General features: G+C 46.7%; 1 protein-coding gene across 2 annotated transcripts in view; it reads right to left on the bottom strand.

Moving 5' to 3' along the window:
• Window positions 1-6,433: 6,433 nt before the first annotated feature.
• The window catches only part of ARID4A (AT-rich interaction domain 4A), a 73,391-nt gene continuing 66,180 nt past the window's right edge, over window positions 6,434-13,644 (bottom strand). For both annotated transcript variants that reach the window (XM_064151701.1, XM_064151767.1), the window contains exons 22-24: window positions 10,631-10,846; window positions 10,228-10,374; window positions 6,434-8,422 (exon numbers count right to left, since the gene is read on the bottom strand). In XM_064151701.1, coding sequence (XP_064007771.1) covers window positions 8,319-8,422; window positions 10,228-10,374; window positions 10,631-10,846 — 467 coding nt within the window. In that variant the 3' untranslated portion in view covers window positions 6,434-8,318. The remainder of the gene's footprint in view (window positions 8,423-10,227; window positions 10,375-10,630; window positions 10,847-13,644) is intronic.

Genomic DNA, 13,644 nt, shown 5'->3' with positions numbered 1-13,644 from the left:
AGGGAGCCAGGAAAGCCCTGTTCTTAGAAAGAGGGAGCACCATCCTGCTCTCACAATGAAGATTGCCTTATCTGTTTTTCTTAAATGACAGAGCTGTAGTTGCCATCAGGCTGTGACTAATCACAAACTCCACCACTCAATGGCATCAAAACAAGCACATGTTCCTAGAATGACAGAATGGTTTGGGTTGGAAGGGATATTAAAGATCTAGTTCCAACTCCTCTGCCATGGACAGGGACACCTTCCACAAAACCAGGTTCCTCAAGGCCCCATCCAGCCTGGTTTTGAACACTTCTAGGGTTGGAATCACAGAATCATAGAATCAGTCAGGGCTGGAAGGGACCACAAGGAGCAGCCAGTTCCAACCCCCCTGCCATGCCCAGGGACACCCTACCCTAGAGCAGGCTGCACACAGCCTCAGCCAGCCTGGCCTTAAACACCTCCAGCCATGGGGCCTCAACCACCTCCCTGGGCAACCCAGTCCAGCCTCTCACCACTCTCATCACCAACAACTTCCTCCTCATGGCCAGGCTGCCTCTCCCCACCTCCAGCTTTGCTCCATTCCCCCCAGTCCTGGCACTCCCTCACAGCCTAGAAAGTCCCTCCCCAGCTATTTTGGAGGCCCCTTCAGATCCTGGAAGGCCACAAGAAGGTCACCTGGGAGCCTCCTCTGCTCCAGCCTGCACAGCCCCAACTCTTTCAGTCTGTGCTCACAGCAGAGCTGCTGCAGTCCTCTGAGCATCCTCCTGGCCCTGCTCTGTACATGCTCCAGCATCTCCACATCCCTCTTGTAATAGGGACTCCAGAGCTGGATGCAGTACTCCAGGTGGGGTCTCAGCAGAGTGGAGTAGAGGGAGAGAATCACCTCTCTTGACCTGCTGGCCACACTCAACAACTGCTCTGGTCAACCTGTTCCAGTGCCTCAACACCCTCAGAGTGAAGAATTTCTTCCTAATGCTGATTCTATGATAGGTTGGACTTACCTTAAAGGTCTTTTCCAACCTGATAGAGTCTGGGAATTAAAAACACACACAGAGAAACCCCAAAACCAACAAGACCACAGAAAACTAACTTACATATTCCTCCAAAGCACTGAATGAGACTAAAGAATGTGGAATTTTGGGGAAGCAAACAAAAATCCTCCCAGTAAATGACATCTACTTAGGGGTAACTAATAAAAGTGAATGGTTTTAAACTCTCCCAGAGACCTCTTAAGAAAATCATCATATTTGGTGGCAGATAATATGGCAGAGTGACAGATTTTCTTGACATATGAGAGCAACAGGTGGATAAAGAGCATGAGCCAATTGTAAGATGTGTTTTTTTCTAAGCCTGACAGTCAGTCAGGCTCTGGCATCATCCCCATTGGTTCCACTGCTTTGTTAGGTGCTTTAGAATCACAGAATCATAGAATCAACAAGGTTGGAAGAGACCTCCAACATCATCCAGCCCAAACTATCACCCAAGCAGTTCCAAGCAACCAGACCATGGCACTAAGTGCCCCAGCCAGGCTTGGCTTCAACACCTCCAGCCACAGAGACTCCACCACCTCCCTGGGCAGCCCATTCTAATGCCAATCACTCTCTCTGACAACAACTTCCTAACAACATCCAGCCTAGACCTCCCCTGGCACAACTTGAGGCTGTGTCCCCTTCTTCAATTGCTGCTTGCCTGGCAGCAGAGCCCAACCCCACCTGGCTACAGCCTCCCTTCAGGCAGCTGCAGACAGCAATGAGCTCTGCCCTGAGCCTCCTCTGCTGCAGGCTGCACACCCCCAGTTCCCTCAGCCTCTCCTCACAGGGCTCTGCTCCAGGCCCCTCCCCAGCCTTGTTGCCCTTCTCCAAACACCTTCCAGCACCTCAACATCTCTCTTGAATTGAGGGGCCCAGAACTGGACACAGCACTCAAGGTGTGGCCTGAGCAGTGCTGAGCACAGGGGCACAAGAACCTCCCTTGTCCTGCTGCCCAGACTGCTTTTGAGCCAGCCCAGGATGCCATTGGCTCTGCTGCCCACCTAGGCACTGCTGCCTCATCTTCCACTCCTCTCTACCAGCACCCCCAGGTCCCTCTCTGCCTGGCTGCTCTCAGCCACTCTGTCCCCAGCCCCAAGTGCTGCTTGGGGTTGTTTTGGCCAAAGTGCAGAACCCTGCACTTGGCCTTGTTCAATCTCATCCCATTGGCCTCTGCCCACCCATCCAGCCTGGCCAGGTCCCTCTGCAGGGCTCTCCTACCTTCCAACAGCTCCACAGCTGCTCTTAGCTTGGTGTCATACACCTGCAGAGGAAGAATTATCCTGCACATTGTAGCAAACAACAACATCCCAAGTAGAGAGAAGTAAAACTAACCAAGAATTTACTGTGCAGTGACACAAGGGCACAGTGAAGTAAACAGCTCAACACATTCATCTTTGGCTCTAGCTTCTGTCTTCTGCCTCAACCCTCAGGTTTGTTTCAAGTCCTCAAACCAAGAGTGCTCTGTTCTCTAAAAACAACAGCATGTCACAGCCTTTCTTACTTACTGCTGCAGGAGAAAAAACATCCAGTAAATGCCACCCAGAAAGCCAAGCATATTTTTAATGCAGAACAGGAACATTTTAAAGGCATATTCATTACTTTAATGCCAAGATTCCATCTGGTTGAGAAACCTCTCTGGAAAGAGAAGGCATGCTCAGGAGTGAGTAGTCTGACAAGCAGATCATAGAATCAACCAGGTTGAAGAGACCTCCAAAATCATAGAATCAACGAGGTTGAAGAGACCTCCAAGATCATAGAATCATAGAACCAACCAGGTTGAAGACACCTTTAAGACCATAGAATCATTGAACCAGTCATGTTGAAGAGACCTCTAAGATCATAGAATCATAGAATTAGGGTTGGAAGAGGAGAAGAAATCACCTCTCTCACCCTGCTAGCCACACTTCTGATGCAGCCCAGAATCTGGTTGGCCCTCCAGGATTTAAGAGCACACTGCTGGCTCCTGTTGAGCTTCTCATCCACGAGCACCCCAAGGTCCCTCTCCTCAAGGCTGCTCTCCAGCATTGTCCAGCCCAAACTATCACCCAGCCAGTTCCAACCAACCAGACCATGGCACTAAGTGCCTCATCCAGGCTTTGCTGCAAATCCTCCAGGGACAGCAACTCCACCACCTCCCTGGGCAGCCCATTCCAATGCCAATCACTCTCTCTGACAACAACTCCCTCGTAACATCCAGCCTAGATCCACCCTGGCACAGCTTGAGACTGTGTCCCCTTGTTCTGTTGTTGCTTGCCTGGCAGAAGAGCCCAGCCCCACCTGGCTACAACCTCCCTTCAGGTAGCTGTAGACAGCAATGAGCTCTGCCCTGAGCCTCCTCTGCTGCAGGCTGCACACCCCCAGCTCCCTCAGCCTCTCCTCATAGGGTTTGTGCTCCAGGCCCCTCACCAGCTTTGTCACCCTTCTCCAAACACCTTCCAGCACCTCAACATCTCTCTTGCGTTGAGGAGCCCAGAACTGGACACAGCACTCAAGGGGTGGCCTGAGCAGTGCTGAGCACAGGGGCACAAGAACCTCCCTTGTCCTGCTGCCCACACTGCTCCTGAGCCAGCCCAGGATGCCATTGGCTCTGCTGCCCACCTGGGCACACTGCTGCCTCAGCTCCAGCTCCTCTCTACCAGCATCCCCAGCTCCCTCTCTGCCTGGCTGCTCTCAGCCACTCTGTCCCCAGCCTGTAGTGCTGCTTGGGGTTGCTGTGGCCAAAGTGCAGAACCCTGCACTTGGCTTTGTTCAATCTCATCCCATTGACCTCTGCCCACCCATCCAGCCTGGCCAGGTCCCTCTGCAGGGCTCTCCTACCCTCCAACAGCTCCACAGCTGCTCCTAGCTTGGTGTCATCTGCAAACTTACTGATGCTGGACTCAATCTGCTTTAATAGGACTTCATGTCCTTGCATGCAAATGTTTCAATTATTTTCCAACTGTCAGATTTATTCCACTACAAAAATAATACATCTCTCAGAAATCTGACAATTCCTTCTGTCAGCTGCAGGAGGTGGGGCAAAGGCTGAGTTCTCTGGCAGCCCTCTTCTTTTTTAACAGAATCATAGAATCAACCAGGTTGGAAAAGACCTCCAAGCTCATCCAGTCTAACCTAGCACCCAGCCCTAGCCAATCAACCAGACCATGGCACTAAGTGCCTCAGCCAGGCTTTGCTTGAACACCTCTAGTGATGGTGACTCCACCACCTCCCAGTTCTAAGCAGCCTTTGATCCTGTAATCTGAATTATGGTGTGTTGGGTTATTTTTTTTACCTCCTAACTAAGCTTGAAATAACAGCTACAATTTTGAGGGCAAACTGTGAAAGCCTAGAAGAGAACAGCAGGAAGCCTGCCAAGAGGCTGCTTAAAGCTGATATTGAAAAAACACCCTCAAAAATCCCAATTCAGTATAATCAGAATTAGTGCATCTCAACAGCAGCAACTTTCAATCAAGGCAGGGGAACACACTTTGGAATATATTTTACATCAACAAAGCAGAAGCAGATTATAGTAAAGGGAGAAGTAAAAAAAGACTTCATTTTAAACACCTATTGGCAATTGGTGTTGATTTCATCTTTAGCACTGCACATTCCCACGTTGCTCTGTTAACCTTTTTTCCCTGTGGTGCTTTTAAATGCCATAAGAAACTAATTGTAACATCTGAATCAGCTGGCTGACTGACAGACTGCTTGCCAGAAAGATAAAAGCAGAAAGTCATTAATAAAGTAGAGGCTTTGCCTGTGGCTTGGCAGAAAGTTCAGCTTCTCTCACAGATTTAGTGGCCTGCCAGAACAGAGACTGGCTGTTACTGGGGGCAGCGTGGGTGTCTGTTCACAAGTACTTGTGCAAGGTATACAGGTGGAGAGAGGAAAGTCTCCATGTCGAAGAGCAATCACCTGTTAGAATGGGCTTCCATGTTCATGAATCCACACCTTGCTTCCTTCATGTGATACATGGCCAGAGAAGGGCAATGAAGCTGGTGAGGGTCTGGAGCACAGCCCTGTGAGGAGAGGCAGAAGGAGATGGGGATTTAGAGCCTTGAGAAGGCTCAGGAGTGGCTGCATTGCAGTCTACAACTACCTGAAGGGAGGCTGTAGCCAGGTGGGGTTGGGCTCTTCTGCCAGGCAAGCAGAAATAGAACAAGGGGACACAGTCTCAAGTTGTGTCAGGGGAGGTCTAGGCTGGATGTTAGGAGGAAGTTCCTGGCAGAGAGTGATTGGCATTGGAATGGGCTGCCCAGGGAGGTGGTGGAGTCGCCGGCCCTGGAGGTGTTCAAGAAAAGACTGGATGAGGCACTTAGTGCCATGGTCGATAGGGGTGGGTGCTAGGTTGGACTGGATGAGCTTGGAGGTCTCTTCTAACCTGTCTGATTCTATGACTCCTGAGAGTAGAAGCACACACTGACAGTTCAGGCCGAAGACAGTCAGAACTCATCCATCACGTCTGCATGCTGTACCTGCCTAAGATCTCACACAAACTGTAGACAGAGGTTAGGTATGTGCAAGAGATGTAATTCATCCTACAGTTTTCACTGAGTTTAAAAAGCAGTTCTGCAAATATTATCATAGAATATTACAACAATTATCATGGAATCATAGAATCAACCAGCTTGGAAGAGACCTCCAAGAGCATCCAGTCCAACCTAGCACCCAGCCCTAGCCAGTCAACCAGACCATGGCACTAAGTGCCTCAGCCAGGCTTTTCTTGAACACCCCCAGGGACGGTGCCTCCACCACCTCCCTGGGCAGCCCATTCCAATGCCAATCACTCTCTCTGACAGGAACTTCCTAACAACATCCAGCCTAGACCTCCCCTGCCACAACCTGAGACTGTGTCCCCGTGTTCTGTTGCTGCTTGCCTGGCAGCAGAGCCCAACCCCACCTGGCTACAGACTCCCTTCAGGTAGTTGTAGACAGCAATGAGGTCTGCCCTGAGCCTCCTCTTCTCCAGGCTGCACACCCCCAGCTCCCTCAGCCTCTCCTCACAGGGCTGTGCTCCAGGCCCCTCACCAGCTTTGTTGCCCTTCTCTGGACATGTTCCAGCACCTCAACATCTCTGTTGAATTCAGGGGCCCAAAACTGGACACACTGGAAGACAGAGACGTAGAGAGAAGTTAGGTACGTGGAAGAGATTTAACTCATCCTACAGTTTCACTGAGTTTAAAAATCACTTCTGCCAATATTATCAGAGAATATTACAACTTTTATCATGGAAGAGAAGTCTGAGAAAATGTGACCCATTTTATTTCCTTTTGAATGAGTATTGCTTTTTATTCGTAGCTAGTAGAAGACGAACAGAAAAAGTTAGCTCTGAAAAAAAAAAAAAAGTCTTTACAGCAGTTGATGGAGTTTAATTTCCCTGTTTAGGTTAAGTCCAGACATTTACAAGAACAACCACTTAAATAAAAATAGAATCTAAAGCCTATGTTTAAAACATGGCCTTTATTAACGCTGTCTCGCGAGCTCCGTATTTATCTTACATCGAAAGAGTTCTGCTTTGCTTAAGAAAAGACAGAAAAAGTGCATTTACAAGAGGACTTTTTCTTTAATTGGCTGCCAAAAATGGAAAAGAATCGGAACCACAAAAAAAAAGCTGACAAAATGCTGCAAAACGAAATTGCCAGAAACATCCACTGTAGTAATGCTACGCCGTCACTAGTGTTTCCTTCTGCCTTTATGCCGTGTGAACCAGAAGATCCTGCTAGCGTCTAGAGCATCTAGGTTATTACTCTACAGCATATTAAACACAGGAGAGGGAGGGGGGGAAAAAAAAAGGGGAAGAGGTGAAGAACCCCAGTTTACAAATATGGATAAAAAAATTGATTAAAAAAATCACCTTTTATACATCATGTATATGCAAACTGCTTTAAATACATGGTTCTGGAGGAGTTATTTACAAGCTGTGATCCATCCGTGGGGACCATCCGCACAGAGTTGCTTTGCTTTACGGTCGCATCTCAGCTTTGGGAGAGAAGAGAAATTCATTGGGCAGTAGAGCAAACAGAAAAGGGCTGACGACAAAGCAGCTCAAAAAGGGCAACCCAAGGACTTTTCTTTTTGAGGAACAAGAGTGGTAGGACTGCCAAAGTCTCCAGATAAAGCCGTAGTTTAACCCAGATGCCTGCAGAGGATGCGCGGACAGACCCATGCGAAACACAGGTGTGGCTAATGGGTAACACACCTCCTTTACAAGCCCATCACTGCTCAGGGTTTGGGTTTTTTTCAGTTGTTGCTGTTGAAAGAGTGAACTAACCTAGAATTTTTTTTATTTGTATGATTTTTTAATTGTTTTGTTGGTTGTTCGTTGGTTTTTTTTTTCCAATTTTATTAATATTTTAAAAAATACATAAAAATACAACATCCAATGTCTGAATAAATATATTTAACAAGTTGCAAGAGACCTTTTATTTTACACACACGAAAAAAGCAAACAACAAAAAAAAAAACCCCAAAAAAAAGAAATTTTCAGCTTTAGAAATCTTGTTAAATAACTTCACTGTGGTTTATATATTTCATTTTTCCTCTTTTTTTTTTCTTTTTGTTTGTTTGTTTTTTTTTCTTTTTCTTCTTTTCCTAACAAAATAAAACCTCTGAAATTACATAGAAAAAAAGACAAAATATTTTTGTCAAGGGATAAGATAGTCCACTGAAAACCTATTCACAATTCCACTGTAAACATTAATAAACATTAAAATAGTTGCATAATTGTGTGCTCCAAAAAATCCTATAAAAAGTGGAAGACTTTATTACAACTGTAGTTTTCAGTCAACTACACTTCCTTTCACAATTTATTTTGTCCCATTTACACCTTTAGAACTGGGCACACACTGCTGAACACATACTTTGGCAGTTCTCTAGAGCAAGTGCTTCCACAAAGAGGAACTACTCACCACAAGTTACCGTACAGCTCGGTGAAAGTGCAGCAGTTACTCGAGTCTTTTGATAATACTCTGGGTGTCTGCTTGGCTCACTTGCTTTTCTAAGATCTCCCTAGAACACCTGGACATAACTTCTCAAATTTGATAAGTGCCCTTTCTCTGCATTAATCAAAAAAACAAAAAGACAAACACAATGACAAGCATGTCACGTTGTGCCTAAAAACCTTCAGTTACCAATGAGCTTAAATTCTCTGAACAGTAAATTAAACCGAAGAAGAAGAGGGGAGGAGGGGAGAACAGGTAGAGTCCAGCAGTGGAAGTGTGTACAGGATATACTTGGCAATGTCAAACCAGTTGAGTGCTTTCTGTGGTGGAGTCTCAGGATTTATGTCCATGGCAGCAAGTTGCTGGCAAGGCAAAGAAACGTTTATCACCTGCATTCTACAGCAAGCACGTTTTGAGGAGGAGAAGATGATGATGGACTCATTCCAGTGTCTGATGAAGCAGATGACATGGAGGCTCCTGTATGTGACACTGAACACAAATAACAACAGATCAGCATTAGGCTATCAAAGCACACGTCAGGATGAAGGTTTCCTTGTTAGTAGCTTTTTAAAAAGACCTCAAAGCTGCAGAGTCACCAAAAACTGGTAGCAGAGCTTTTACCAGTTGCTTTCTGTGGCAGTTTGAGCTCGATTTCTAGCTCAGACATGAAAAAAATCACAACAGAGAAACTCAGAAGTGGAAGCCCTGAGTGGAGAGGTGAACATTCTAGGGATAGGCCATATAATGGCAACAATAGATAAGTTAATATCATTTCACTGGAGCATAGGATCACAGGATGTTAGGGGTTGGAAGGGACCCAAGGAGATCATCGAGTCCAACTCCCCTGCCAGAGCAGGACCACACATTCTAGCACAGATCACAGAGGAACACATCCAGACAGGCCTTGAAAGTCTCCAGAGATGGAGACCCCAGAACCTATCAAGAGCATCAAGAGCTTTATGTCATGGAATAGCTTAGGTTGGAAGGTATCTCAAAGATCATATGCTCCAACCTCTCCACCACAGGCAGGGTCATCTCTTAACTAGATTTGGCTGCTCAATGCCTCACCAACCTGGCCTCCTCAGGGAGGAGGCATCCACAGCATCCCTGAGCAGCCTGTTCCAGTGTCTCACCACCCTCATACTGAAGAACTTCATCCTAAGATCCAGTCTCCTTGCTGCTTCTGCTGCTATCTTCCCCATCTTCCTTAGGGTTATCATATTTCTGTAACACTTTCCCTGATGCATTCACACACACTGGAGCAGTAACCTCACCACTCCTGCAGTATAGCTCAGCTGAAAAGATTCAGTCAGATCAGTCACTACACTGAAAACTCAGACCAAGCTTGTGCTTGGAAGTTCAAGTTTCTGATATGCATTTACAAGACAGTGGATGTTTGTGTTTCTGGAAAGCCACAAATACTCTTTGTGGCAGTTTGAGGGGTCTCAGGTCCCCCTGGAACAAAACCAAAGGGATAGAGGCTCATCCCAGGAGGTGGACCTGCTCATCTCAGGATATTATAATATTGTTATTCTATTCCCCCTCTGGTATTGCAGCTCAAAATAAGTGCTTGATGCACTTCTGCCTCTCTTGCCTTCACTTCTCAGAGCAGCATGCACTCTTATCTTATGGTTTGTGGGGGAGCTGGCAGGCCACTGAGGCCCTGTAGGCCCAGCTCGGGAGGAGCAGCTTTGACCTAACTAACAGGCTGACTGAGGGATGGAGGATTGTTCTGGTGGGCAACTTTAACCTACCAGACGTCTGCTGGGACTTAAACACTGTAGAGAAGAAGCAGTCTAGAAGGTTTCTAGAATGTGTGGAAGACAACTTCTCATCCCAGCTGTTAGGTGAGCCTACCAGGGGGGCAGCCCTGCTTGACCTGCTGCTCACAAATAGAGAGGGCCTGGTAGGGGATGAGGTGGTTGGAGGCTGCCTGGGGTCCAGTGACCATGAAATTAAACGCTGCAGATTCTAGAAGCCCAGTTTGGGCCCAGTGGATTTTATACTTATTCTACCTGATTGCCTTATATATAGATATGCTCTTACAAATAGAATCTCTCTCTAAACTTCCAATCAGTGTACAGTGTCCTCGTTCTTACTCCTGAAAAGGGCTAGAGTTGATTCTGTTCTCCAGAATGCTTCTGGCCCAAACTGGAATGCTCTGATGTATACATACAAACAAGATTAATCATTAAAACACTGTTTTTTTCCAAAGCTACAGCCAATTAAACTCTGAGTTGTGTATTTTCAAGCAGATCAATCCCTCTCAGGGGAAACATAACTCAGAAAGTTACCTTCTCTGTCTTTCTTTTTTAATCGCTTTCTTCTCCTATCTATGGTCGCTACTTCGGACTTCAAGGACATGTAGTATTTCCGTATTTCCTGTAGCTTTTCTTGCAAGAAGGAGATCTTTTCAGTGCTGCTCATATTGTCTAGTTCATCTGAAAAGCAGGAAGAAAAAAAAATATACCTTTATCAAGGTGGATTTCAACAAATGCAATCGTTGAGAGCCTACGAGACGCGGCACGGAGCATCGCACATTTCCCTAATCAACAGCATTAAAGGTCCGTACCTAACTTAGAATCCCAAAGTTGGCTCTGAAAGAGTATTTCCATCCAAATGTCCTATAAGAAAGTCACTTAAAGAAGAAAACAAACCAACCAAAAAACAAAACAATGGAAAAAAAAAAGGACTTACTGAGCTGAAAACTCCATTTGTACACTCTAGGCGAAGCGTTCTGGTGGTGGTGTTTCTCTTTGTGTTTATCCTTCTCTCCGTCTTTGATGTGAGGTGAAATCACTCTTGCAGGTGATCGAGAAATCTTCTGTGGTTTGGATGCATTTAATTGTTTCACAGGAGTACATTTACTGGAACTGTCCAGGACAGGAAGGTCTTCACTGTCACTGCTTTGTCCTGCAGTGAGAAAAAGGTATTTGGGCTTCAAAAAAATAACCTTGACCTCATTGCGGTCTACAACTACCTGAAGGGAGGCTGTAGCCAAGTGGGGTTGGTCTCTTCTGCCAGGCAAACAACAACAGAACAAGGGGATGCAGTTTCAAGTTGTGCCAGGGGAGGTCTAGGCTGAATGTGAGGAGTAAGTTGTTGGCAGAGAGAGTGATTGGCATTGGAATGGGCTGCCCAGGGAGGTGGTGGAGTTGCTGTCCCTGGAGGTGTTCAAGGAAAGACTGGATGAGGCACTTAGTGCCATGGTCAGGGTGATTGGCCAGGGCTGGGTGGTAGGTTGGACTGGATGAGCTTGGAGATCTCTTCCAACCTAGAATCATAGAATCAGTCAGAGTTGAAAGAGACCACAAGGATCATCTAGTTCCTTGCCATTGGCACAGACACCCTGCCCTGGATCAGGCTGGCCACAGCCTCATCCAGTCTGGCATTAAACACCTCCAGGCATGGGGCCTCTGGGCAACCCATTCCAGGTTCTCACCAGTCTCAAGGTGAAGGCCTGGTTGATTCTATAATTAAACAAAGTAGTTATAGTCAAAAAAGCAAAAAAAAAAAAAAAGAAAAAATGGTTCTGTCTTGCTCAGATTGCAGAATGCACACAAGGAAGAGCTACTTCAGATTCAAGGTGTAAGCTTATCAGGCACAACACGCACTGAACTCTCAAGAGTGCTGATTGTTAATGCAGGAGAAGTCAAGGGCTGACTGGGCCTTAGTTAAAAAGCAATAGTCAATTTTTCATAAAGAAGCAATGAAGAAGCTTATTAAAATGAGCCAAGACAGCTCATCAGTAATCTAAGTCACACATTTGGGAGTTTTTAGATCAGGCAGACACTAGAATCTCATTCTTAAAGATTGAAACTATTAATATAGGTAACACATGATTGTATTTGTCAAATTGCTTTCTACATCTAAGAGGAAGAGTTTTCAACACAACTCAAATCATAAAAGCTTAGGAATATAACAGCAAGTTTTAAGCTGATAAATGCAAATACTTTAGATTCCTACAATAATAGAATCATAGAATGGCCTAGGTTGGAAGGGACCTCAAGGATCATCCAGCTCCAACCCCCCGATACAGGCAGGGACACCTCCTACTACAACAGGTTGCTCAAGGCCTCATCCAACCTGGCCTTAAACACCTCTATGGAAGAAGAATCCACAACCTCCCTGGGCAACCTGTTCCAGTGTCTCACCACCCTCACTGTAAGCAACATCCTTCTAACACCCAGCCCAAATCTCCCCTCCTTCAGTTTAAACCCATTACCTCTCATCCTGTCATTACCAGACCTTGTCAATAGTCCCTCCCCAGCCTTTCTGTAGGTCCCCTTCAGACACTGGAAGGCCACTATAATGTCTCCTTGAATCCTTCTCTTCTCCAGACTGAAGAGCCCCAACTCTCACAGCCTGCCCTCATAGCAGACCTGCTGCAGCCCTCTGAGCATCTTCAACTGCAGAGTCTAAAATAGGTGTGGTAAATATGTCTGAATATTGTGTGTCAGAGAAGCTCCATCCTTGGCAGTTTTTAAGGCAAGGCTGGATGGGGCTCCGAGCAACCTGATTTCATGTGAGGTGACCCTGTCCATGGCAGGGTGGGGCTGTAGCTAGATGATCTTTGATGTCCCTTCCAGCTCTGACAATCCTATGATTCTAATATTTTAGATTGATATTTTAAAGAGACAACAATGCTGCCACAGGGCCTAAATACATCACCTCGTCAAATGTGATGATCACCAAAAAAAGAGACACAGGACCACAAAAATCAGTGTTTCTGTAGCAACTTAGAACAGTCACATACTTGAGAGAAAACCCACACAAGCTTCCTTTGACTGAAAAGTTGTTTTTAGCATCAAACATTTTTTCACTCCATACTGCATAAACACATTTTTTTCTCATAAGCACCTGTCCTAGGACTCAGTTCTCCTCAGAGTCAGCTCTCCTAACCCAAATTCATAACCAAACAAGGCCAAGTGCAGGGTTCTGCACTTTTGCCACAACAACCCCAAGCAGCGCTACAGGATGGGGACAGAGTGGCTGAGAGCAGCCAGGCAGAGAGGGACCTGGGGGTAGTGACAGATAGTAGGCTGAAGATGAGGCAGCAGTGTGCCCAGGTGGCCAAGAGAGCCAATGGCATCCTGGGCTGGCTCAGGAGCAGTGTGGCCAGTAGGACAAGGGAGGTTCTTCTGCTCCTGTGCTCAGCTCTGCTCAGGCCACACCTTGAGTGCTGAGAGCAGTTCTGGGCTCCTCAATTCAAGAGAGATGTTGAGGTACTGGAAGGTGTTCAGAGAAGGGCAATGAAGCTGGTGAGGGGCCTGTAGCACAGCCCTGTGGGGAGAGGCTGAGGGAGCTGGGGGTGTGCAGCCTGCAGAAGAGGAGGCTCAGGGGTGACCTCATTGCTGTCCACAACTACCTGAAAGGACATTGTAGCCAGGTGGGGTTGGCCTCTTCTCCCAGGCACCCAGCAATAGAACAAGGGGACACAGTCTCAAGTTGTGCCGGGGACACTATAGGCTGTATGTTAGGAGGAAGTTCTTCACAGAGTGATTGGCACTGGAATGGGCTGCCCAGGGAGGTGGTGGAGGCACCGTCCCAGGAGGTGTTGAAGCAAAGCCTGGCTGAGGCACTTAGTGCCATGGTCTGGTTGATTGGCCAGGGCTGGGTGCTAGGTTGGACTGGGTGAGCTTGGAGGTCTCTTCCAACCTGCTTGATTCTATGATTCAAACCTATATATAAAATTCAACATAGTGGTAAAT

Source organism: Pogoniulus pusillus, chromosome 1, assembly GCF_015220805.1.
Source record: "Pogoniulus pusillus isolate bPogPus1 chromosome 1, bPogPus1.pri, whole genome shotgun sequence".
NCBI lineage: Eukaryota > Metazoa > Chordata > Aves > Piciformes > Lybiidae > Pogoniulus > Pogoniulus pusillus.
This window is presented reverse-complemented; position numbering and strand designations above follow the sequence as displayed.